The sequence below is a fragment of the Boleophthalmus pectinirostris genome, unplaced genomic scaffold, assembly GCF_026225935.1.
Source record: "Boleophthalmus pectinirostris isolate CB_2022bp ecotype Guang Dong unplaced genomic scaffold, ASM2622593v1 HiC_scaffold_9, whole genome shotgun sequence".
In the NCBI taxonomy this organism is placed as follows: domain Eukaryota; kingdom Metazoa; phylum Chordata; class Actinopteri; order Gobiiformes; family Gobiidae; genus Boleophthalmus; species Boleophthalmus pectinirostris.
This window is the reverse complement of record NW_026571541.1, coordinates 37,993,007-38,020,528: the sequence shown is the minus strand read 5'-3', so window position 1 is coordinate 38,020,528 and position 27,522 is coordinate 37,993,007. Positions and strand designations below refer to the sequence as shown.

At 43.9% G+C, this 27,522-nt stretch overlaps 1 protein-coding gene across 2 annotated transcripts; it reads right to left on the bottom strand.

Moving 5' to 3' along the window:
* Positions 1 to 299: 299 nt before the first annotated feature.
* Positions 300 to 27,522, bottom strand: coq8b (coenzyme Q8B). 2 transcript variants are annotated; one of them, XM_055147673.1, is made up of 17 exons: positions 27,438 to 27,522; positions 24,524 to 24,537; positions 24,258 to 24,422; positions 23,150 to 23,276; positions 20,334 to 20,515; positions 20,202 to 20,268; positions 19,465 to 19,539; positions 18,382 to 18,495; positions 16,812 to 16,897; positions 12,413 to 12,553; positions 11,666 to 11,747; positions 7,339 to 7,432; positions 4,334 to 4,475; positions 3,478 to 3,585; positions 3,057 to 3,122; positions 2,895 to 2,981; positions 300 to 965 (listed from the first exon to the last, which is right to left on the bottom strand). In XM_055147673.1, coding segments are annotated over exons 1-17 (1,848 nt in total). In that variant the 5' UTR covers positions 27,439 to 27,522; the 3' UTR covers positions 300 to 668. The 2 variants fall into 2 exon arrangements, with proteins under 2 accessions (XP_055003648.1, XP_055003647.1); XM_055147672.1 differs by lacking the exon at positions 24,524 to 24,537 and having other exon boundaries at positions 24,258 to 24,436; positions 27,438 to 27,515.

Here is a 27,522-nt window from a genome sequence, read left to right as displayed (position 1 = left end):
AGCTGCATTTAAATTTCTAAATCTGATGAAACAAATTATCTTCCATATTTCTTCTTTTCTGTCTCTGTCAGCTGCACCTTAAGACACAAAGAGTCACTTTTGTTTTTTTAAATCAGCTCCTAAATCTCAGCTGTTCACTTCAGTGTTTCTCTGTGTGATTAACTTTGACGTTTTAGTGTCTCGTGTGTTTTTATGTGTCTTATGTTTGTCGTTATCTGTGTCTATTTTATGATATTTTATAATTATTGTTGTCAGGTCTGTTGTTTTTAAAGAGAAATAGAAATAAAGTCAGATTAGACTCGTGTTTTCAGATGTTTAATGACGAGTGACACAAACGTTTAAAGTTTAAATCAGTGAAGTGACATTAAATATATTAAACACTCTTTTATCTTCTTCTCCAAACCCACAACCCAAAGCCCCGTGACACAGTCCATTCACGCTCCAGTGTCCCTGCGACGGTCTGTCAGCAGGTCTGGTCCAGACCTGGTCCAGACCTGGTTCAGAGTCTTTTCAGGGTCTATTTCCAGGTCAGTTTTGTCAAGTTTGTTTTGGTCTTTTGGTTTTTTGTTGATTGCAGCTGTTGAACATTGAAGAACTGTCTGTACAACCTGGTTCAGTCCTGATTTAGTCCTGGTTTAGACCTGATTTAGACCCGGTCCAGACCCGGTTCAGGCACAGGCCGCCCTCTGCTGCCGTCTCTCGTTGTAGCCGTTGTAAACCTCTAAGAACATGTCCCTGCAGGCGATCTGGGCCTTGAGTTTGGAGCAGATGAGGAAGGAGCCGGCCATCTTGCGGTGGAGCGAGTAGGTTTCCTCTGGGGGCGGAGTCAGGCGGTGGCGAAGCATCACGGGGATCAGACTCTGGATCCTCTGAGTCGTGTCCTGGGTCCCGAAGTCGAACGGATCGGAAGACGAGAACGCTTCGCCCAGAATCATGACGGCCTCGACGTGAGCCTCCTCCATCGCCTGCAGAGACAGAGAGAAAACCTGAGTGAAAACACAACTAAAGACACACTCTGGAACTTTTCTGGTGCCGGGTCTGCCTCCTGCTGTTCTCCTGGAGTTTTTTATCACAAAGAACATTCAGTGTTTTCAGCTCCGCCCTCCAGCTGTCATCAGGGATTCACAGAACTATAGTTTAGATTTATTGCTTTGCATGGAATATTATTAGTCTGATTCATCAGCTGGTTTCACTTCGTAGAAACCGTGTGACCTCGCAGCATTAGGATTTGTTCGCTCGACAGTTGGCAGGTACTTTTTTATTTAACCAATCTCTGTTATTTTGTTGTGACGTATGTAATGCTCCACTAACAGGAACAGGAAGTAACTGGTATATTAAGTTTTTCCCAAATCCCGTCAGAAGAACAACAATAACGTCTTTCCGCTTGATAAAATTCACCAAACGTTCTCTTTGTTTCAGCTTTAAACCCTCGATCTGGGGAATGGATGACAACACTGAATGTCTGTCTCTTCTCTGATTGGCTGGTGCCCGAACTCACACTTCTGTCTAGTGTTTTCTGATTCCTGATCTAGTCGCTGCAGAGAAATGAAATTGAGCGGAGGCACTAGGTGACTCCAGCCGGGCTAAGAATATTCCACAGTGTGACATTAAAATCTCATGGTGCATTAGAAGGCAGGAGGCAGGGAGTCTCTCCGGGCGGGTGGAGAGTCTGTCTCAAGTGGAGGAGTTCAAGTCTGTCGGGGTCTTGTTCTGGAGTGAGGGGAGGATGGAGCGTGAGACTGACAGGTGGACAGGTGCAGCGTGGGCAGATTGACAGGTGGACAGGTGCAGCGTGGGCAGATTGACAGGTGGACAGGTGCAGCGTGGGCAGATTGACAGGTGGACAGGTGCAGCGTGGGCAGATTGACAGGTGGACAGGTGCAGCGTGGGCAGATTGACAGGTGGACAGGTGCAGCGTGGGCAGATTGACAGGTGGACAGGTGCAGCGTGGGCAGTGATGCGGTCGCTGTATCGGACTGTTGTGGTTAAGTCAGTCTCTGTTCCTCCTCTCAGCTCTGGTCATGACCGACCGAACAAGATCACAGATACAAGTGACACAAATGAGTTTCCTCCGCAGGGCGTCTGGGCGTCTCCCTTAGAGACAGAGTGAGGAGCTCAGTCACACCGGAGGAGCTCGGAGTAGAGCCGCTGCTCCTTCACGTGGAGAGGAGCAGCTGAGGGGAGGACGTCTGTCCTGATGCCTCCTGGACGTGTCCCTCAGGAGGTGTTCTGGGCAAGGCACAGCAGGAGGAGACCCCGAGGAAGACCCAGGACACGCAGGAGGGACAATGTCGTCAGGAACGTCTCGGGGTTCGTCCGGAGGAGCTGGAGGAAGTGAGTGGAGGGAAGTCTGGGCTAGAGCCCTGCACCTGCGGGATCCAACGTAAAACAGTGCAGCGCGGGACACATTTGGAAAACTCATTGCGGGTGGGAGAGCAAACTAAATATGAATGTAAAGTAAAATACATAAATGATTCATTTCATTTATTCGTTTGCATATCTAACATCATTTGTGGTGGATATTTTATTTGGCATTAATAAAAACTCTTTACGCAGACTAAACTTGAGTATGTGGTCTAATCTTGTGCACATTTTAGACCATTCCTTTCCACTTCTCCATGTTTGATGGAGCTTAAGAAAGAGAACGTCCTCTTCTTACAGGATTTGCGGGCGGAAACAGGACAAAATATGACAGATACAGGCGAGTGTGGGAATGAGAATTACAGTTCTTTGCAGGAGCGGGACTGCACAGAGCGGCAGCGACGGGAGCAGAACTGAAAATACAGTCCCACACAGACCTCTAGTCTGGGCCAGACTCTGGTCACAGGTGATCGGGTCGTTCAGCAGCAGTGGGAAAATACAAGAGTCCATCTGTGCAGGTGAAGTGATTTTACCTTCGCCTCAAACCCTGTGAGGAACTTCATGTCTCTGGACTTTTTCAGGACTGTGTCTCTGTCTCCCACCGACGCTGCGTGAACCACCTGACAACAAACACACATTTTACACAATTTACGACACTGTAATCCTGAAATACTAAATGTAAAATGCATTTTTACCTCTATGTAATCGTCAGTGAATTTCTCATCGTAGCTTCTGCACGCGCCAAAGTCCAACAGATAAACCTGCAGCAGAAACACCAACAGAACATTTCAGGACGCAGAGTTAAAACTTCAGGACGCTGAGTTAAAACTTCAGGACGCAGAGTTAAAACTTCAGGACGCAGAGTTAAAACTTCAGGACGCTGAGTTAAAACTTCAGGACGCTGAGTTAAAACTTCAGGACGCAGAGTTAAAACTTCAGGACGCAGAGTTAAAACTTCAGGACGCAGAGTTAAAACTTCAGGACGCTGAGTTAAAACTTCAGACGTTTAAAACTTCAGGACGCTGAGTTAAAACTTCAGGTTAAAACTTCAGGACGCAGAGTTAAAACTTCAGGATGCAGAGTTAAAAGTTTCATTATGATTATCTGTGTATTTACGTTGTTTGTGTCGGCGTTGTAGAAGAAGTTGGCCCAGTTTGGATCCGTCTGCATGAACCTGAACTCGAACAGCTCTCGGAGACACAGCTGCAGGATTTTAAAGCAGATCTGAGGAAAGAGACGAGACACGTTAGAGACGAGACCGAGACTGATCTGCCTCTTTTTCTTCTGACTTAAAGGTTGTATAGAGGATTTTTTTAAGGGAAGAGAAATACAGCGACAGTCCTTGTGCGTATTCAGGATTACTGTTGAAGTGACCTGTCTCGAAGTAATTCAGCGACCAACGCGTCCGTTTTTAGACCCTTCGTCTGCTTCGGTCGCGCCATCACTGGACGAGATCTCCAAGAATCACCTTTCTTGTTTGGCTTTGCTCCTTTTCCCCTTCTCTTCTTCTTTCAGCGACCTCAAAAATGGACTTTCTTTTGCGGCGAACCGGTCGTGGATTCTCGTCCGCCATCGCAACAAACTTTGTGCAAAATGCGAGGAAGCGACAGTTCGAAAAAGCCTCTAAGAACCGCTGCGTAAACCACGTAATCCCCGCGCTCCGACGAGTCAGTTACACTAGGGAGTTTGATTGACAACCCAACAGCCAATAGAAAATGAGGGAGCCTCGTTTTCTATTGGCTGATGTTTATCTGGCCTCAACACGTCCACAGTTGATAGATTTTCGTTCTTTTTTTTTTTGGTCATCATAATTACAAAGCTGCTGCGTCTCTGTAATGGTATTTTAATCTTTCACTGACAGTTTGAAACAAAAAAAAAATCCTCCATACAACCTTTAAGGAACACTCGAGGTGCTGCTGAAAACGGGTCTACACAAACTCCTTCTCCAGTTTGTTCTGCGGATATGTCAGACCTGGTTCCTGGTCTCCTGGTCCAGGTCCACGCAGGAGTCCAGAGGAACCCCCTGCACCAGCTCCATGGACAGAACTCTGCTCCCCGAGAGAGAGTCCACCACCCCGGGCACGCGGAAGAACGGGTCCCCCTCCAGCAGAGACCTGAGGGAAACACCGACCGTAAACACCACCACAAACAAGTCCAGTCTGCAGGAGAGGAGCTTTCCAAGAGCCGTGTTCTACAAGTTTCTTCTCACTGACCCTCTGAAGTTGTGTTTGGACTGATTCACTGAGGACACACTTCAGAAATTAAATCAAAGAGAAGCTTTCTGGATTCATAAATGAAGAGCAGGAGAACATTCTGGTCTGAATGAGGATTTTGATCTGTCTTGTTTTTATAAATCTTATGTGCACTTTTAATCATTATTTTTATTGTTCATTTTTTTCAATTGAGTTAATATTGTTTGTTTAATTTTTATTTTATTTTATTTTTTTGCCGTGCCGTGCTGCGAGTCTTGTACCTGTCTTGTTTACTCTCTTACTCTCTGGATTTTAACACCGCGTGAGCTTCTGGTCTTTTGTGTCTTTTATTTCATTTTATTTATTTATTATTTATTTCCTGCCTTAGTCCTGCTTTAGTCCTGCTTTTAGTCCTGCCTTAGTCCTGCCTTAGTCCTGCCTTAGTCCTGCCTTAGTCCTGCCTTAGTCCTGTTTTTTAGTCCTGTTTTAGTCCGGCCTTAGTCCTGGCCTTTAGTCCTTAGTCCTGTTTTTAGTCCCGCTTTAGTCCGCTTTAGTCCTGCTTTAGTCCTGCGCTTTAGTCCTGCCCTGTCCTTTAGTCCTGCCTTAGTCCCGCTTTAGTCCCGCTTTAGTCCTGTTTTAGTCCTGCCTTAGTCCCGCTTTAGTCCCGCTTTAGTCCTGCTTTAGTCCCGCTTTAGTCCCGCTTTAGTCCGGCCTGTTTTAGTCCTGTTTTAGTCCTGCTTTAGTCCCGCTTTAGTCCCGCTTTAGTCCTGTTTTAGTCCTGCGTCCTTTAGTCCTGCTTTTAGTCCTGGTCCTTTTAGTCCTGCCTTTTAGTCCTGGCCTTTAGTCCTGCTTTAGTCCTGCCTTTAGTCCTGGTTTTAGTCCTGGTTTTAGTCCTGTTTTAGTCCTGTTTAGTTTTTAGTCCTGTTTTAGTCCTGCTTTAGTCCTGCTTTAGTCCTGCTTTAGTCCTGTTTTAGTCCTGCTTTAGTCCTGTTTTAGTCCTGCTTTAGTCCTGCTTTAGTCCTGCTTTAGTCTTTTAGTCCTGCTTTAGTCCTGCCTTTAGTCCTGTTTAGTCCTTTTAGTCCTGTCTGTCCTGCTTTAGTCCTGCTTTAGTCCTGTTTTAGTCCTGTTTTAGTCCTGGTTTAGTCCTGCTTTAGTCCTGGTGTGTTTCTTCTGCTCAGTAAATAAATCCTGTGAAGTTTTGACAGTCGAGTCGTGAACTCGTGTTCGTACTAAAGAAAGTTGAACCGTTTAATTTCATTTCGTGATTGTGATTCTTGAAGTCGTAACTTTTCATTTCGTGTTCTGACGGACGCTTCAGTCAGAATGATTTACTTTGTGTGTGATTTAAATGTTAAAGGGTCCGGGTGGGTGCGGTGCTGGACGCAGAAAACGCCGCTGCCTGTGAAGGTAACATGAAGTTCTGATGTTAAATGAACATGAGTGAGTGGGATTTGTCTTAACGACCTGGATGTGTTAACTCTTCCCCCCTGGACGCCGACGAGGAACAACCCAGACATACATGACCAGGGCTAAACATAGAGCACAACTGCATAAAAGAAAACACTTCCACGAGTGATTATAAATGATTTTTACACTTAGAAACTTAATTGAAACAGACATATTTGTATCTCTGGAAACTTTAGATTCTGAACTCTTCATTTCTGGATGTTTAAATGTGATTCAACTCATTTACAGGTTTATAACAACTCACTGAAAATAAAGAGTTTACCTGCTCAGGTGCAAAATCGAAAACAAAAAACTACATTCAGCATCTGATATCTGCATGTTCTGAGTACTATATTCATAAAAAAAAATTAAATATACTTTGTCAAAGTATTTAAACAGATTTCATATCACCAGATACAGTAGAGCCAAGTGTTCACCTGTTTTTACCTGTGGTTCACCTGTGTGCACCTAATTCATTTTTTCCATTTAACTTATTCAACTCATTTATCTTATTATAATATAATAATATAAAAATAAAACTCTTCCTCGTCAGTGGGCGTCCAGTATTTATCATCTTGGTCACTTTCTCGTGCGCAGAGCTTCCCATAAGTGTTTGTTTCTGTAGTGATTCTGTTATACATCACATCTTGGACAAAAAGACTGAAATATTTTAAAGGACTCGCCTGAGCAACATCCAGATTTCAGGGCAATTTTGGTTCATAATCGAGTATAAAGTCCCGGATAGTTTGTTCGGATATCACATTCTCATCTTCATAAGTTTCACTCTCTGAAAGTCCATCTCCGTCACTCTCGATAAAAGTCACTTTCTCTAAACTTATCCATAAAATACAGCCGCTTCTCATTAGTTCTAAAACTGCGCCGCGATCTTTCCATTGCTCGTGTTTTGTTTTTTCCGGAAGCTACCATCGTCACTACTTCGATTAACTTCGGAAAAAATCGGCAAAAACACATCCTTGAATCCTATTGGTCAGTCTAGTGTGAGTTGTAGTGGCCCCGACCAATCACAGCCTCTGTTTACATGTGAAAAACCGAACTGTTTCTAATGTTCATCAAATCACGTCTTTAGTGCAACAGCGGAGGAGTCAAAACACGTCATTAAGGAAACAAGGGGAACGTCAAATGTCGTCTTCATGGGGGAAAGAGTTAAATGCAGGTGAGTGAGTAAATGACGAGAAGAAACGTCTAAAACTTCAGTAGCCGAACGTCCACTCACACCTGATCCGTACACCTGTCCCCCCGGTTTGTGATTGTGATTTAAAATGTCCAAATAACAACAAGAATGATCCACTGAGGAAACGAGAAGTGTAAAGCTCCAAACCTGAACTTCTTGGCGCACTCGGCCTCTCTCCTGTAGTCACACTCCCAGCTCAGCTCCTTCTGCAGCACCTCCAGACTGCTGTCCGCAAACAGACCTGACACACACACACACACACACACACACACGTTCAACATCCATTTTGTCTCTAAATGAAGACATGAACATTAAAAACAGATCAATTCTTTCCCCGAGCTCAGTTTGATTGACAGCGTGGCTAAGTGGCCAACATGGATCTATTCAAATAACTGGAGGGTGTTAATGTTTGTATGGCTCTTGAGTTCACATTCCCACTCTTTTTCAAAGTTTCAAAACTTTTCCATGACTTTTTCATGAGCTGAAGTGAATTTTCCATGACTTTACAGCACCTACATGTGTAGAACTGATCAGACTTTTAGGGTTAAATCTGAAATGTTTAACTCTTTCCACTCACTTTATGTGGTTTGGGATTATAGGTTTTAAACATTCAAAATCCTGTCAGTTCATTTATTGTCGTCTCTTTTAAACAAAAGACTCAGACGTTCTCAAATAATACGAACAGTCTCATGAGAACTTAACAGAACGCTGGAGTTGCGAGAAAGAGAGACTTTTCCAGGCCTAGAAAAATCACATTTTCCAGGATTTCCATGACCGTGGGAACCCTGTGAGTTGATGTAGTGACACTAACTGAAACTTCAGTGAAAAAATCCCTCCTACTCAGAAAGGATTTTTCTCATAAAGCACAATGTAATCACAAACTGCACGTGTTCGGCTGACAGGAGCTGACAGGGACAGACAGGGACAGACAGGGACTGACAGGGACTGACAGGGTACTTACAGCTTTCAAAAAGGTCGAATTTTTACTACAATTTTTACCTATTTTTAGATCGATGGCGAGGAGAAAATTCAGTTTGTCGACTGGACAAAAGTTAGTTTTAACACCGAGCCACAAACAAAACAATGTGGTCGACTCCATTCAGTGCAGTGAAGACTGAAGTGAACACCACATTGGAGAAACTCAACAGACACTTCACAAGAGGATGAACCAACACAGACGAGAGAGCAACACAGGACCTCAGTCTCATGTACATCTCCACCTAAAAGCCACAGGCCGCTCATTTGAGGACAGTGAGGTACAGATTTTAGTCAGAGAAAAGAACTGGTTCGAGAGGGAAGTGAAAGAAGCCATTTGTGTTCAGAAAGAGAATTCTTCTCTAAACAGAAATGGAGACTCAGACACCAACTATCTCCTATTTACAACTCCATCCTCAAACCAAAATCAAAACAAACAAGAACAACAGGTGTATCCAGGTCAGGTCCAGAGGTGTGGAAGCTTCATTATGGCCATGATTAGACCCTCACACCCTGTACAGGTCAATAGGCCGAACTAACAAACACAAACTGTAAACAAGTGTGTGTTAGTTTCAGAGGAGTTTCAGTGTAGTTAGCTCCTCCCTGCAGACAGATATAAGGAAGTGTCCACCAGCGTCTGACCAGAACTGAAGAAGCAGCTTGGATGAGCTGCGAAACGTCTTCAACCAAACTCACTTTTGTCCAGTCGACAAACTGAATTTTCTCCTCGACCTGGATTCTACCTGCACGACTGAGGGATTCTTCACACTATTTTTAGATCATAAACTTTCTCAGCTCAAAATCCTTCACTTGTCTTAAAAACAGCTTTTTACTCGTCAGTTCTGACTCCGCTCTGCTCCTCTCGCTCTGATTGGTCAAAGTGGTCACGTGCGTTGGCGTGCGCCCGCGGGAGGAAACGGCAGGACTGAGCAGGGAGACACCTGAAGCACCTCACCGCTAATCATGACATGAACCACTGAGCTTGGCCCACTGACTTGAACGGACGGACACGGGTTTGGAACGTCACCTCTTGCCAAAGCGAAAGGAAAAGGGGAACGTAACTTCAACAGCCTCGCTCCGGATTGGCTCTTTGGTTGCTACGATACTCGGATTTCCACATATGGTCCCTATAACTGCTGCTCGCCTGGAGCCCAACGCCGTGGACGACTTCACACTCACTCTGTCCTCTTCTTCACATCGTCCGTGGAGGTGACTCGGTGCTGTTCTGATGCGAATCCCGACTCAGTTTCACATTTGGAGAAAGAAGCTCTCGGTGAATACAGCAAACACCAACGCCGAGCTCCAGAATTAAACTCCACTCATTCCCTGTGGACCGGGCGAACCACAGGGACTTACAGGACCATTAAATAAAACTACAGAGACGGAGCGACTGAACCGCTTTAGGGCAATTTAAACCGTCGCAATTAACACATTTAAAAAAGAACTTAAACTAGGGCTCGCAGTAGTGACGGGCGAACGGAGCCTCGTGAAGCATTGACACCTTAAAGTTTGTATGGAGGATTTTTTTTTTTGTTTAAAATTGTCATTGAAAGTTTAAAATACCATTACAGAGACGCAGCAGCTTTTAATTATGATGACCGAAAAAAAAAAAAAGAATGAAAATCTATCAGTTGTGGAGGCAGTGAGGCCAGATAAACATCAGCCAATAGAAAACGAGGCTCCCTCTTTTTCTATTGGCTGTTAGGTTGTCAGTCAAACTCCCTACATTTTTAGTGTAACTGACTCGTCGGCGCTCAGGGATTATGTGGTTTATGCAGCGGTTCTTTGAGGCTTTTTCAAACTGTAGCTTCCTTGCAGTTCGCACAAAGTTTGTTGCGATGGCGGACGAGAATCCACGACCAGTTCACCGGAAAAGAAAGTCCGAAGGGTCTAAAAACTGAACACTAAAATATTTCTCGGCAGGTAACTTCAACAGTGATTCTGAACATGCACTGGATGTAAACAAATGTGATTTCTAGAGTAAAGAGGCGGGAGGAGGAGATGTTTCTACTGAAACATGCACAACATTTGAAAAAGGACTGTCATTGTATTTCGCTTCCCTTAAAAAATCCTCTATACAACCTTTAAGTCGCAATATTGTCTCAAATGGTTCGATGTGTCTGAGGCCTCGGAGAAACACTGACCTCTAGTGGACAAATTTAACCATTCCACTTGTAGATGCCGTCGAAAATGAGACAAATGCCAAAAGTCGCCAAAATCACCACTAACGTCACACAATACTCCTCACTACCCAACATTTTTAACAAATATTGGTGCATCTTTTATACTGTAGCAGTTTAGCGCTCGTCAAACCACGGAAGTGCACTGAACACACTGAACCAATCGCAGAGCGGAACATTCGCTTCGATACGCTGAAGCGATGGACACGCAGAGGGAAGCAGTAACTGGGGGAGGGACCCACACTTCCACACTTCGGTCACGTGAGCGGCTGCTGCGAGACGAGCTCCGAGGCAGCGCTTCAGAGCGATTTGTTTCAGAAAGAACGAGACGAGCTCCGGAGCTGCGTCTCATTTGCCCGTCACTAGTTCCCGCTCTTTTTCACTCACACATTTTCAAAACTTTTCCATGACTTTTTCTTGAGCTAAAGTGAATTTTCCATGACTTTTACAGCACCGACATGTGTAGAATTGATCAGATTTTTAGGGTTAAATATAAAATGTGAACTCTTTCCACTCACCTTATGGTTTGGGATTATAGTTTTTAACATTCAAAATCCTGTCAGTGCATTTATTGTCTCTTTTGTCGTCTCTTTTAAACAAAAAGGCGCAGACGTTCACAAATAATCAGAACAGTCTAATGAGAACTTAACATAGAGCTTCTCAATTATGGAAAAAATCATTATCACGATTATTTTGGTCAGTATTGATATTATTCAAACGATTATTTTTTAGTTACATGATGCATTTAATCAGCATTTCTCTCTCTCAAAAAAAAAAACCAACACACTTTGTTATTGATAATTTACGCTAAACTTTCAAATTTAAAATAAATTCAGGCTACAAATCTGAACCTTAGAGCATTTTTGCGATGTGTAAAACATAAAATGAATAAAATAAACTTAAAATAAGGCAGAAAAACAAAAATGTATCCAAAATAAACTCTATATCCAGCTGTTCTACAATCTCTATATTTAAAAATAAAATAAATACACTTATAAAAAAAAAAATTCCAAAATAAACTCGACTTTTAAGATTGTACGACACACAAATCGAAATCGTGATCAAAATTAAATTAATTGCACAGACTTAACAGAACGCTGGAGTTGTGTGAAAGAGACACTAAAATTCCATGACATCTCCAAAACTTTCAGTGAATTTACAAACTTTCCATGACTTTTCCAGGATTTCCATGACCGTGGGAACCCTGATAAACTTGCCTGTGAGTCAGATGCCCTCCCTCGTGTGTCAATAATCGTTTAAACATCGTAATTAAAAACATTTTCTAATTTAAGCCCATTTCGTGTAGTACTTGAACTCACCATCGGGGAGCACCACACTCATCCTCAGCACAGACATGAGGTTGTTGATGTCACTGTGGATGCTCTCGGCGACTCCAGGATACTGCACGACATCGACACAAAACACAAACACAAACACAAACACAGGAGAAACCATTAAAGACACTGGACCGGATTTTCACTTGGTTTTGTCTTAAAAACGTGGAAAAAACAGTGAAAGTTTTATGTTTAATGAAGGTTTAAAAGATGCACTGTGGAACTTTTCGGTTGGGGGTCCTTCACCTGTCACTGATCTGTCCGGAATGTTCCACAGTGTGACATTAAACAGCTCTACTTTCTATTTATTCAATCACAGGTGGTTTTAAAGCTCAAAAATACCAAGAAAAACAAACATTCTGACTGTGAGTGGGTTCGCCTCTCCACAGATCTGACCTGTAACTTGTTCCAGTTTGGTCTCCATGAAGATAAGAATAAGATTTAACTTTCTCTCCAAACAAACACGACCATTATTTTACGTTATAAATGTGAAAAGTCCAAAAGCCTCCAAAGGTGATTTTAACGGGTCACATTGACCCAAAGATTTTTTTCCCTTCCCGCTCTCTTGGGGCGGGTCAATCAGACCCAAAAATGTATTTTCAAATAAATTCTCGCCAGGCGAGAAAATAATTTTTTGGGTCTGATTGACCCGCCCCAAGAGAGCGGGAAGGGGAAAAAAAATCTTTGGGTCAATGCGACCCCGAGGAGAGCGTGAGGGTTAAATGCCCGTACCTGTATTTTCATGGCGATTTCTCTTCCGTCCTTGAGCACGCCGTGATGCACCTGCCCGATGGACGCCGCCGCAAACGGTTTCTCCTCAAACGACTCCAGCTGATCTCTCCAGCCGGGCCCCAGGTCGTCCTCCAGGACTTTCTGAACACAGGGAACACGACACGGGATCAGAGGGACAGATCTGCACTGTTCACACATCAATATATCATATCATAACAGAGAGAAAATATATAAATGATAATAATAAATTCTACTGTATTTTTCGGACTATAAGTGTCACTTTTTTCACGGTTTGTGTGTTTCTGGTGTGACTTCTATATTAAAATGTTTTTGGTGAAGCGTGGAGAGGTTCTAGTCTTGTGTGTGAGGATCTGCTGCTCCTCTGTCACTTCACTCTACTGCGCATGTCTCCTGCAGAAAGAGCCTCTGTTCTGTCTGGATCATGTCAGTCGATCGCACCGTTACTTCTGACAATTTAACATTTAAACAAACTTATAAACACGACTGAGAAGACTGAACACAAACGCCCCTGAAAACAAAATCAGATGTTGTCGATTACAAACTGTAAATCGTGAAATCTGCAGCTGAAAACGGAAATCGAGCAGCAGAAAGAAAGTTTGGAGTGAGAGAGAAACTTGTGACACCGGGAGGATGCACCGTGAAACTTTCCTGAAGTCACTGGACGGATGGACAAAGTCTGGACTTCAGCGACACCGAAACCATCCTGTCGGGATTCAGAAAGACCCCAATAATTCTGTACATATAACCAGGTCTAACCCTCGTCTAAACAAAGTCTGAACAAGGTCTAAACTAGGTCTAACCAAGGTCTAAGCCAGGTCTAAACCAGGACTAAACCAGGTCTGAACTGGAAGCTGTCCTAAATCAAGTCTAGGTCTAACTGAGGTCCAAACCATAATAAGAATCAGGACCTGTATTAAACCAAGTCAAAGCCAGATCTAAACATGGTCTAAACCAGGTCTAACCCATGTTTAACCCAGGTCTAAACCAGTTCCAACCCGAGGTCTAAACCAGGTCTAACCCAAGGTCCTTCGGTGACACCAAAACCATCCTGTCGGGATTCAGAAAGACCCGAATAATTCTAACTGGAACTGATGCTGAGTCTGACGACAGCGACACAGAAGAGTTTGCGTCGCTCTGTTTACCTCCGGAGGTCGAGGCCGAGTTGCTCAGAAGTGACACCGAGGACTAGGGGTGGGCGATATATCGATATTGTAAATATATCGAGATAGTTTTTAAACTGGATATAAATTCTGACATATCGTATATATTGATATAATGCTTATATTCAATTCTGATTTCGCCGTTTCGCTTGTTTATCTTGTTTATCTTCTCTCTCGTCGCCTCCGCCTCCCTGATTTTGTTCGCTCGTGTCTCCTTCACTCGTCATTGTCGCCGTGAACGCAGAAAGTTGTTGCCAGTGAAAAGCTTCAAGCACCACGAACCTTTTCCACCATTTACAGACAAAACCATCAGCAGCACATCCTCATATTCCACTGAGTCACGTCCTTTAGTCCGAAAGAAGCTAAACGAGCTGAGCTGCAGGAGAAGTGCTGTTTATGCAATTGAGTCATGAGCTTAAGTTTCGTTTCTGTAAAATGTAAACACACGTGCGCAAAACTGCAATAAACACATTATTACTCAAACGGGCTGATGTGGCTCTAGAGTCGTTATGCTTTATTTATTGTAAAGTTTAGTCATGTAAATTATATTTATGCAGAAGATTTTAATGAATAATCTGCTGCAGTGTCACTTGTACAACAGTGTTTAGAAACGTTGGGTTTGATCTGCAGTGGATTGTGGGATTAAACCTCAGATCCTGACGCTGGAACATGGATCTGTTAAAATAAAGAACCTCTGAGCTTCTTCTGCTAAATGAGCTCATGGTTATGATTATGGTCTGGATAACAGAGTTAATGCAAAGATGAGCTTGTGTTGAGCTGTTTTATTTATGAATGAAACAAAGGAAATATGTTTTATTTCTTTTATTTGACAGTTCAATTATTATTTATGTAATTAGTGTTTTTTGTAATCTTAAATGTTCCTGTATGAACTGCTGACCTCTTACACTTTAATAAAAAAAAAAAAGACCTTGTGGAATTTGGCAGATTTGTTTTTGCAGTTTTCAGTTTTAGGGGGTTATTTTTTCTTGAACATATATCGAGATATATATCGTATATCGAGATACAGCAAAACATATCGAGATATATTTTTTGATCCATATCTCCCAGCTCTATCGAGGACGAAGAATTAAACAGATTTAGTGATTTGGAGTGAGATGGAGAGTTGTTTATGTTACAGTTTAATCTGAAGAACTGTTCATATGTGACGTTAACAGTCTGTTCTTCTCTCTTCTGTTGTTATTACTAGAACTTCACTTTACACAGGAAACGTCTGCTCCTGCTCTCTCATTTTATCAAATAAATTTCCCACAAAAAGTGCGATTTATAGTCCAGGCACAAGTTCTTCTTCATTACACATTTTTTGGCTGGTGCAATGAAAAATAATGTCTTGTCTTTGCACTGTTTTTCCTTAAAGACCTCTTGTATATAACTATAATCTACTTGTATTACTATATTTCTATTTTTACACATACATTCATATAATTTTGCCTTATTTGACACCTGTGTTTTGATATTTTTGCTACTTATTTAGAATTTATTATCACCATTTATACTTTTACTCTTTGTTATTATATTATATTGTGATGTGTGAGCTGCTGTGTCTTTAACATTTTCTTTAACATTACCTTTTATTTTGATACGATCATAAAAATTTAAATTATTATTAGTTTATACAACCAAAAACTGAAAAAAGGTATCTTAAAGGTTGTATAGAGGATTTTCCAAGGAACGAGAAATCCAGCGACTGTTTGTCCTTTTTCAAATGTTGCGCATGCCTGAAACCACCTCCTCCCCTACAGCTCCTACGTAGAAACGCCTCCTCCCTCCTCCTCCTTACGCCACAAACAGGTTTGTTTACAGCCGGTGCGTTGCACATGACTTGTAAACAACTAACTACAGTGTTGGTTAGGCAAGACGGAGAAGTGAGGAGCGGGGGGGGGGGGGGGGGGTGTGCGGACATTTCGTTCGCGGACGAGAAGTGAGGAGGAGGGGGAAGAGCGGATCGGGCAGCGGGGACAGGAGCAGGAAAGGGGTGCAGAGAGTGCGCGGAGAAGAGTGCGCGGAGAAGAGTGCGCGGAGATTCCGTGCGAATGAACTAGCTACAACACGCAGCAGCAAGTGGACTCTTTCTTTGCCTTGAAAATTATGTTTTCAGACATAGGATATCGCTTTCGTGTCCTGAAAAACGTTTGTCTCGCTCTTGGAAATAAAGTACGTTTTCATAATAAGCAGAAGTTTCCTGTCCAGGAGTAATTTGTGGACCAGTGGTTCAGTCTTTAGACCCTTCGTCTGCTTCAGTCGCGCCATCGCTGGAATGAATCTTCAAGAATCACCTTAGTTTGGTTTCGCTGCTTTTCCCCTTGTCTTCTTCTTTCAGCGACCTCAAAAACGGACTTTTTTTTGCGGCGAACTGCTCCTGGATTCTTGTCACCATTGCAACAAACTTTGTGTTAACTGCGAGGAAGATATAGGTCAAAAAAAGCCGCTAAGAACTGTTGCGTTGGTGGAGTAAACAGCGTCTGTGCGTCTTGCGTCTGTGGACTGCGTGACAGTCGTACGTAAACCACGTACCGGCGGCGCAGGCAAGTCAGTTACACTAGAAACGTAGGGAGTTTGATTGACAGCCTGTCAGCTCACAGATAACGAGGCAGTGTCGTTATCTATTGGCAAATGTTTAGCCCCACCACGTCCAGAGTTGATGAATTTTTTATTCTCTTTCTTTTGGTCATCATAATTACAAGGCGACTGCATCTATAATCTATCACTGACAATTTGAAACAAAAAAAAAATACTCCATACAACCTTTAACAAAAAAAAAAAAAAAAAAGAAAAAAACTGATTGTATTTCTGTTCAAGGGGTTAGTAAGTCTAACATTGTAGAAGCCTTAAAAAAAAAAAAGAAGTAAAGTATAAAGCGATATGTTTTGAAAGATATAGAGCTCTGGAATGAATAATGTGTTAAATTTTGTTTGCAAAATGACCGAATAAACTACTATTATAAATAATTTCTCTTGTATTTCCAAAAAAGTCTGTTTAAGTCCAGGTCTAAATAAGTAGTAAGTATGTACAAGTAAAAATAAAAATACAGAAATATAGTAATACAAATATATCTCCACATACAGGGCGAGGTGAAATAATGATCAGCAATTCAAATGATTGATGTTAAAGGTTCCAAAAATCTCCAAAAAAATCTAATTTAGAGAAACATTTAACCACCGCCAGCGTCTCCGGGTTAAACGTGTATTTCTGTGTCTTACTTTCATTTGCCAGACGGGCATGAAGTCTGCGCTCTGTCTCACTCTCTCGAAGATCTTCTGCAGCTGAGGATTTATGAAAGAGTTATCTGAAAAATAAAAAACAAACACACAAAATATAAGAACATGAGATTGAACCGTGCACAGCTCAGTTTATCTAAAAAAAACACAAAACAGACGTGATACAGGGAGGAGAAGCGTCTCACTGTCACAGGTTCTCAAACTTTTCACACCAACCAGGCAGCGTTTGGTTTTCAAAGCTCCTCCAGGTCTAAACCCGGACTTTATCAGACCTAAACGGGACTAAACCAGGTCTAAAACCAGACTAAAAAAATCAAGTGAGGAGTTTCCGGTGACGACATAATAATAATCATCATATTTAATACAGATGTGGGCAGATAAAAGTGTTAGAATGCAAAATTTCAGCTGCAGGGTCTGGTCCAAGGTGAGGAGAAAGGACAGGTGTGGGGAAAGGACAGGTGAGGGGAGGGGACAGGTGAGGAGAAAGGACAGGTGTGGGGAAAGGACAGGTGAGGGGAAAGGACAGGTGAGGGGAGAGGACAGGTGAGGGAGGGGCCAGGTGAGGGGAGGGACAGGTGAGGGGAGAAGACAGGTGAGGGGAGGGGACAGGTGTGGGGAAAGGACAGGTGAGGAGAAAGGACAGGTGAGGGGAAAGGACAGGTGAGGGGAGGGGACAGGTGTGGGGAAGGACAGGTGAGGAGAAAGGACAGGTGAGGAGAAAGGACAGGTGAGGGGAGGGACAGGTGTGGGGAATGGACAGGTGAGGAGAAAGGACAGGTGAGGAGAAAGGACAGGTGAGGGGAAAGGACAGGTGAGGGGAGGGGACAGGTGTGGGGAAAGGACAGGTGAGGAGAAAGGACAGGTGAGGAGAAAGGACAGGTGAGGGAGAGGACAGGTTAGGGGAGGGGACAGGTGAGGAAAAACAACAGGTGAGGGGAGAGGACAGGGGAGAGGACAGGTGAGGAGAAAGGACAGGTGAGGGAGAAGACAGGTGAGAGGAAGGGACAGGTGTGGGGAAAGGACAGGTGAGGGGAAAGGACAGGTGAGGGAAAGGACAGGTGAGGAGAAAGGACAGGTGAGGGAGGGACAGGTGAGGGAGGGACAGGTGAGGGGAGGAGGACAGGTGAGGGGAGGAGACAGGTGAAGAGAAAGGACAGGTGAGGGGAGGGGACAGGTGAGGAGAAAGGACAGGTGAGGGGAGGGACAGGTGAGGGGAGGAGACAGGTGAGGGGAGGGGACAGGTGAGGGGAAAGGACAGGTGAGGGGAGGAGACAGGTGAAAGAGAAAGGACAGGTGAGGTGCGGAGTCAGATCCAACATTTGTGCAAAGGACAAAAACATTTACAGATTTTTGTCAAAATAAAACAAATATTCAAAATCTGCCAACAGTGTCGCGTGCCACAGTTTGAGAAGCACTAGTGTAGAACAAACAGACAGTAGATGTTAGTTTTATATTTGGACGTGGAGGAGCGCTGACGTCTCGTACACTGGACACAGATCAAGTTGACGTCTACAGATAAAACACAAACATGTGTCCACGTGTGCGTCGTTACCCTGGATACTGAGCATCTGTCCGATCTTGAGCGCGGCTCCTCTCACTTTACACAAAGTGCTGACGATTCTCTCGGCGTTGGCTTCAGAGAGAAGAGGAGAGTCCAGCAGAGCGTCTGACACACACCACCAAAACACAACCACAACACACACATTTTATACTTCAGGATTTTATGATTAGAAAATGTGTGTGTGTGTGTCTTTCTGTGTGAGTCTCTGACTTTCTGTGTGTGTGTGTCTTTGTGTGTGTACAGTTGTGTGTGTGTGTGTCTTTGTGTGTACAGTTATGTGTGTTGGGGTTGGATGGTAATACAGTATTACAGTTTCCCGCAGTATCAAAAAGTAGCAACAGAATCAGTTTCATTACCACCATTAAAAAAATCTGCAGCGCATAAGGACCTAATATAATATTAAAATGTATTTATACTTACATTGGTTTGCTCAACACAAATGAATGTGTGGTTGTTTTTTATCACGATTTCAAAATAAGTGTCTATAATGTTTCTTTTAACTGTGTGGATAGAAGACGTTCGATTGGTTTTGTTCCACTGTCACATGACGCTCATAAGAGACCAAGACAAGACGACAAATCTGGCCACAAGATACTTGTACTTCTGCAATTTGCAGCATTTTGGCTTCAGGACACATTTGTTTACATTTTACCCAAACTAAACTTAAAACCACATGACTCATTTGCATAAACTATAAGCGTTGATAAAAACAGCTCTTTCCTCGTGCCCTGATGTGGTTCAGTTTGTGTCGGACTAAAGGACACAGTGACTCAGTGGAATATGAGTGTTTCTGTCGTGTTGGAGATGGTTCATGTGAAACTTTTCAGAGATTATACGTCTGCAGGTCGTACACACAGACTGTACAGCGAGTGAGGCTTCGTAGTTTACCAAAGTCGTACTAAAATATTTTGGTAACACAGTAATACTGTATACTGCGATAATGGTATCAAAATTTGGATATCGCCCAACCCTAATGTGCGCGTGTACAGTACGTGTGTGTGTGTGTGTGTGTCCAGTCGTGTGTCCAGTCGTGTGTCCAGTCGTGTGTCCAGTCGTGTGTCCAGTCGTGTGCACCTCCTTTGCTTTTCCCTCCCAGAGATTGTTTGGCGACTTCAGCGATGGCTCCAATGCCCAAACCCACGGCCAAACCTGCAGAGACACACACACAAACACACACACAAACACAAACACACACACAAACACAAACACACACACACACACAAACACAAAACACACCACACACACAACACAAACACAAACACACACACAAACACAAAACACACACACAAACACACACACACAACACACACACACACAAACACAAAACACACACACAAAACACACACACAAACACAAAACACACACACAAACACACACAAACACACAACACACAAACACAAACACACACAAACACACACACAAACACACACACACACACAACACACACACAACACACACAAACACACACACACACAACACACACACAAACACACACACACACACACACACACACACACACAACACACAACACACAAACACAAACACACACACAAACACACACACAAACACACACACACACACACACACACACACACAAACACAAACACACACACAAACAGAACTGAGACGTTTGTGAGGCTGAAGAACGACTCCAGTTTATGAAATGACTGAAAAAAATCCTCTGACTTTAGTTTATTTCTCCCAAAAACGCTGAACTTTGTGTCAGTTTTTATTTCATGTGAACAGACCCAAGAATTACAGAGACGCCCTGTGAACATAAACCATCTGCACTGTTCCCATTTCACTCTCACCTCCAAAGTTGACGAGTCGGCTGATTCTCGTAGCGGGAACTTTCCTCTCTCGGGCTCGCTCGCTCAACTGTGAAAACAAGAGACGGGCTAACCACTCTGCCACGGCGCTCGGAGGGATCAGGAGCGCAGTACCTTCTGTCTGGCCGGTTTGAGCGAGGGCTGTTTGGTCTCCCGGGCTTTCTTCATGTCCTCCGGGGTGAGCCTGATGGTGTTGTGGACAGATCTGCGCTGGAGGTGGACGAGGGCGGAGGACGTGTGGAGGAACCGAGCGCCGGACCCCCCCAGAGGAGCCGAGCCGGGGGACGGAGAGGAACCTGTGAGGGACGAGCGGGAGAACAGGCGTGGGAGGGCATCTGAGGCGTTTGTGAGCAAATATTTCGGCGCAAATGAGGAAAACAAAACAGACACACGTGCGAGAGTTTTTTAAGGAGAGAATTCACCGAGCACAGACGGAACATGACAAGTTAAACGTTCTAAAACGTATCAAACATTTAGGTGGTAAATGGTCACATTTTTCTATAGCTTTTCCACCTTCAAGGCTCAAAGCTCTTTACAACAAGGAACCACACACACACATTCACTCACACACACACACACCAGTGCACACAGACACTGTGGGCAAGGTGGGTTAAGTGTCTTGCCCAAGGACACAACGGCAGCATTCATCTGTGGGAGCTGGAATCACACCAGCTCCTGTGGGTCAGTGGATCTGACGCTCAACCTGTGATGTTTATGTGGAGAACTGGAATCGAAACCACCAACCTTCAGATCAGTGGGCGAATGCTCCACCAACTGAACTACTGCCGCCCCCTGCACCGGGTCAGGAACACGTCAGGTAGTCCTGGTCTAGTCCTGGTTTAGTCCTGGTTTAGTCCTGGTTTAGTCCTGGTTTAGTCCTGGTTTAGTCCTGGTTTAGTCCTGGTTTAGTCCTGGTCCAGTCCTGGTTTAGTCCTGGTTTAGTCCTGCTGGTACAGTCCTGGTCCAGTCCTGGTCCAGTCCTGGTCCAGTCCTGGTTTAGTCCTGGTTTTAGTCCTGGTTAGTCCTGGTCTAGTCCTGGTCCTAGTCCTGGTTCAGTCCTGGAATCAGTCCTGGTTCAGTCCTGGAAACAGTCCTGGGTTAGTTCTAGTTTAGTCCTGGAATCAGTCCTGGTTTAGTCCTGGAATCAGTCCTGGATCAGTCCTGGAATCAGTCCTGGTTCAGTCCTGGTTTAGTCCTGGTTCAGTCCTGGTTTAGTTCTGGTTTAGTCCTGGTTTAGTCCTGGAATCAGTCCTGGGTTAGTCCTGGTTCAGTCCTGGTTCAGTCCTGGTTTAGTCCTGGAATCAGTCCTGGTCAGTCCTGGAATCAGTCCTGGTTCAGTCCTGGAATCAGTCCTGGATCAGTCCTGGAATCAGTCCTGGAAACAGTCCTGGAAACAGTCCTGGTTAGTCTAGTTTAGTCCTGGAATCAGTCCTGGTTCAGTCCTGGTTTAGTCCTGGTTTAGTCCTGGAATCAGTCCTGGTTTAGTCCTGGAATCAGTCCTGGTTTAGTCCTGGTTCAGTCCTGGTTTAGTCCTGGAATCAGTCCTGGTTTAGTCCTGGAATCAGTCCTGGTTCAGTCCTGGTTCAGTCCTGGTTCAGTCCTGGTTTAGTCCTGGTTCAGTCCTGGTTCAGTCCTGGTTTAGTCCTGGTTTAGTCCTGGTTTAGTCCTGGAATCAGTCCTGGTTTAGTCCTGGTCCAGTCCTGTTCTAGTCCTGGTTTAGTCCTGGTCCAGTCCTGTTCAGTCCTAGTTTAGCCCTGGTTCAGTCCTGGTTTAGACCTGGAATCAGTCCTTGTTTCGTCCTGGAATCAGTCCTGGAATCAGTCCTGGAATCAGTCCTGGTTCAGTCCTGGTTCAGTCCTGGAATCAGTCCTGGTTCAGTCCTGGAATCAGTCCTGGAATCAGTCCTGGAATCAGTCCTGGTTAGTCCTAGTTTAGTCCTGGAATCAGTCCTGGTTAGTCCTGGAATCAGTCCTGGTTCAGTCCTGGTTTAGTCCTGGTTTAGTCCTGGTTTAGTCCTGTTTAGTCCTGGAATCAGTCCTGGGTTAGTCCTGGTTCAGTCCTGGTTTAGTCCTGGAATCAGTCCTGGTTTAGTCCTGGAATCAGTCCTGGGTTAGTCCTGGTTTAGTCCTGGTTTAGTCCTGGTTTAGTCCTGGTTTAGTCCTGGTTCAGTCCTGGTTCAGTCCTGGTTCAGTCTGTGATGTGTTTCTTCTGTTCAGTAAATAAATCCTGTGAAGTTTCGACAGTCGAGTCGCGTCTGTGAGTTTCATTTCATTTCGTGATTGTGATTCTTGACGTCGTAACTTTTCAATTCGTCTCCTGATGGACGCTTCAGTTAGAAACCTTGTAATCTGTGTGTGATTTATCACGGGCCCGGGCGGGTAACGGGAGGAATGTTAACGGGTCCGGGAGGGTTTAACTTTGATATAATCGCGGGTTAACGGGCGGGTGACACACACAGGAGAGCGGGAGGGCATCTGACACACACAGGAGAGCGGGAGGGCATCTGACACACACAGGAGAGCGGGAGGGCATCTGACACACACACAGGAGAGCGGAGGGCATCTGACACACACAGGAGAGCGGGAGGGCATCTGACACACACAGGAGAGCGGGAGGGCATCTGACACACACACAGGAGAGCGGGAGGGCATCTGACACACACACAGGAGAGCGGAGGGCATCTGACACACACACAGGAGAGCGGAGAGGGCATCTGACACACACACAGGAGAGCGGGAGGGCATCTGACACACACAGGAGAGCGGGAGGGCATCTGACACACACACACAGGAGAGCGGGAGGCATCTGACACACACAGGAGAGCGGGAGGGCATCTGACACACACACAGGAGAGCGGGAGGGCATCTGACACACACACAGGAGAGCGGGAGGGCATCTGACACACACAGGAGAGCGGGAGGGCATCTGACCGTTGTGCGCTGTGGTCTGGCTGTAGTTCTGTTGCGGCGTCTCGGTGTAGAACTCGGAGTCCACGGCCCATTTCGCCGCTTCCTCTGGATCGATCTCAGGAAACACGTCCTCCTGAACCGACGGAGACTGAAACAAAACACAAACATCGACTCACGACGACAAGAAAAAACAACAAATACAACAACAAAACTCTCACAATACATCGACTCACAAGTCACTTTGCTTAAATTAGTTGTTACAGTGATTTAATGTTTTTCTTTGTGATTTTAGGAGTAAAAAAAATACTCAAAATAAAAGCTATCTACTAATCTCTGCACCTCTGTCTCTCCTCCTTCATTTCTAATCCGTGTATCGTTCGTTCATTTGTTTTTCAATATAAAACCAAAAATAAGAAAATGAAAAAACAACAGTTTTCTTCATTATTTGTCTCCAAAACCAAAATGAAAAAACAGATATCGTCCGTTTACATGACTCCTGTGACTGCGATGTTGGACTTTTGCATCGCATACGGACTGAACCAGGACTGATCCAGGACTGGGACCAGACCGGGACCAGACCGGGACCAGACCGGGACCAGACCGGGACCAGACCGGACTCCGAGCTTTGACTCCGAGCCGCCGCAGGTTCCGAGCCTCAGCTTCGAGTTCCGGTCCTGCAGTGGGCGCTGAGCCTCCGGTCTGGTCCCGGTCTCAGACTCGGTCTCAGACTCGGTCCTGGTCTGGTCTCGGTCTCAGACTCGGTCTGGTTCCGGTCTGGTTCTGGTCTCAGTCCCGCTCTGGTTCTGGTCCGGTCCCGGTCTCAGTCTCGGTCTGGTCCCGGACCTGGATCAGTCCTGGTTCAGTCCGTATGCAGTACAAAAGTCCAACATCACAGTCACTGAAGTCACGTAAACAGGAAACGGTCGTTATCTGTTTTTTCCATTTTTCATTTAAACACAAAATCGAAAAATGAAAAAACGAATCATTATCTGTTTTTTTCATTTTGGTTTTGGAGACAAATAATGAGGAAAACTGTTGTTTTTTCATTTTCTTATTTTCGGTTTTATATTGAAAAATGAATGAATGAAAGATACATGGATTGTTTCTCCTCCGTCTCCTCTGTTCTTACCGCCGTCGCTCCGGTGACGCTGGACACGAGTCCGTTGATCAGGTCTTGTGCGGCTCTGACTCCGGCGCAGAGAGTCGAGTTTGAGGCCATGAGACGCAGCTGCTCCCCCTGAGTGGAGACGAGCGCCGAGCCGACCCTGCCCACGCCCCGGAGCACCAGGACCACCTCTGAAACAGACACTACACACAGAAACACAACATCACTACTACTACTACTACTACAAGTACTACAACAACCCTGCCCACGCCCCGGAGCACCAGGACCACCTCAGAAACAGACACTACACACAGAAAACACAACATCACTACTACTACTACTACTACAAGTACTACAACAACCCTGCCCACGCCCCGGAGCACCAGGACCACCTCTGAAACAGACACTACACACAGAAACACAACATCACTACTACTACTACTACTACAAGTACTACAACAACCCTGCCCACGCCCCGGAGCACCAGGACCACCTCTGAAACAGACACTACACACAGAAACACAACATCACTACTACTACTACTACAAGTACTACAACAACCCTGCCCACGCCCCGGAGCACCAGGACCACCTCTGAAACAGACACTACACACAGAAACACACAACATCACTACTACTACTACTACTACAAGTACTACAACAACCCTGCCCACGCCCCGGAGCACCAGGACCACCTCTGAAACAGACACTACACACAGAAACACAACATCACTACTACTACTACTACAAGTACTACAACAACCCTGCCCACGCCCCGGAGCACCAGGACCACCTCTGAAACAGACACTACACACAGAAAAACACAACATCACTACTACTACTACTACAAGTACTACAACAACCCTGCCCACGCCCCGGAGCACCAGGACCACCTCTGAAACAGACACTACACACAGAAACACACAACATCACTACTACTACTACTACAAGTACTACAACAACCCTGCCCACGCCCCGGAGCACCAGGACCACCTCTGAAACAGACACTACACACAGAAACACAACATCACTACTACTACTACTACTACTACTACTACTACTACTACTACAAGTACTACAACAACCCTGCCCACGCCCCGGAGCACCAGGACCACCTCTGAAACAGACACTACACACAGAAACACAACATCACTACTACTACTACTACTACAAGTACTACAACAACCCTGCCCACGACCCGGAGCACCAGGACCACCTCTGGAACAGACACTACACACAGAAACACAAATTATCACTACTACTACAAGTACTACAAGTACTACAAGTTCTACAGTACTACAAGTACTACAACAACCCTGCCCACGCCCCGGAGCACCAGGACCACCTCTGAAACAGACACTACACACAGAAACACAAGATTATCACTACTACTACAAGTACTACAAGTACTACAAGTTCTACAAGTACTACAAGTTCTACAAGTACTACAACTACCCTGCCCACACCCCAGAGCACCAGGACCACCTCTGACAGAGACACTACAGACAGAAACACAACATCACTACTACTACTACTACTACGAGGATGACTGTTGCTACAAATACTACAAATACTACTACTACTGTTGCTACAAATACTAGTACTATTATTGCAACAAATACTTCTACTGCTGTTGCTAATACTACTGCTATTACTACTACAAATACTACAAATACTCCTAGTGCTGTTGCTACAAATAATAATACTACTATTGCAACAAATACTACTCCTACTGTTGCTACAAATACTACAAATACTACTACTACTACTGTTGTTACAAATACTACAACTACTACTACAACTACTGTTATTACAAATACTATTCCTACTGTTGAAACAAATACTACAAATACTACTACTACTACTACTACTGTTGCTACAAATACTACAAATACTACTACTGTTGCAACAAATACTACTACTACAACTACTGTTGTTACAAATACTATTCCTACTGTTGCAACAAATACTACAAATACTACAAATACTACTATTACGGTTGCTACAACAAATACTACTCTTACTGCTGCTACAAATACTACAAATACTACTACTACTGCTGTTACAAATACTACAAACACTACTACTACTGTTGTTACAAATACTACAAATACTACTACTGCCTTTGCTACAACAAATACTACAAATACTACTACTACTACTGTTGTTACAAATACTACTACAACTGTTGTTACAAATACTACTACTACTGTTGTTACAAATACTACAAATACTACTACTACTGTTGTTACAAATACTACAAATACTACTACTAACTGTTGTTACAAATACTACAAATACTACTACTACTGTTGTTACAAATACTACAAATACTACTACTAACTGTTGTTACAAATACTACAAATACTACTACTAACTGTTGTTACAAATACTACAAATACTACTACTACTGTTGTTACAAATACTACAAATACTACTACTACTGTTGTTACAAATACTACTACTACTGTTGTTACAAATACTACAAATACTACTGTTGTTACAAATACTACAAATACTACTACTACTGTTGTTACAAATACTACAAATACTACTACTACTGTTGTTACAAATACTACAAATACTACTACTACTGTTGTTACAAATACTACTACAACTGTTGTTACAAATACTACAAATACTACTACTACTGTTGTTACAAATACTACAAATACTACTACAACTGTTGTTACAAATACTACAAATACTACTACTACTGTTGTTACAAATACTACAAATACTACTACTACTGTTGTTACAAATACTACTATTGCCTTTGCTACTACAAATACTACAAACACTACTACTAGAACAGTGGGTTGAATTATTACTGTTGTATTTTGTGTTTTTATGCAGATAGGATTTTGTCAACATCTGGAGTTGCATTACTGAGAAACTATTTCTCTTGCAAAATAAATAGTCTTTCTCACAATTTTGATTTATTAACGTGTGTAACTTTATCACAATCAGTAAATAAAGATAAAACACAAACATGATTCTCTCCTGGGACAAAAAACAAAAACAAGTTTTCACGTAACACGCCTTTGCTACATAACCATCCTGTGGCTAGCGTTTAACCTTGTGCAGCGTCACCAAAAATGTAAGGCATTCTATAGATCATAAAGCGAAAATATCTGTACATTTTTAAATATTACATTGACCAGCAAACGTAGATTTAATGTTTTGATTAAATTAAAATACTTACTGTTGTAAAATCTGTGAAATGTGGTGTTTTTAGTGAGCTCGTCCTCTCCGTGTGCTGCTGTTTTACAACACTCCGCCAACCCGGA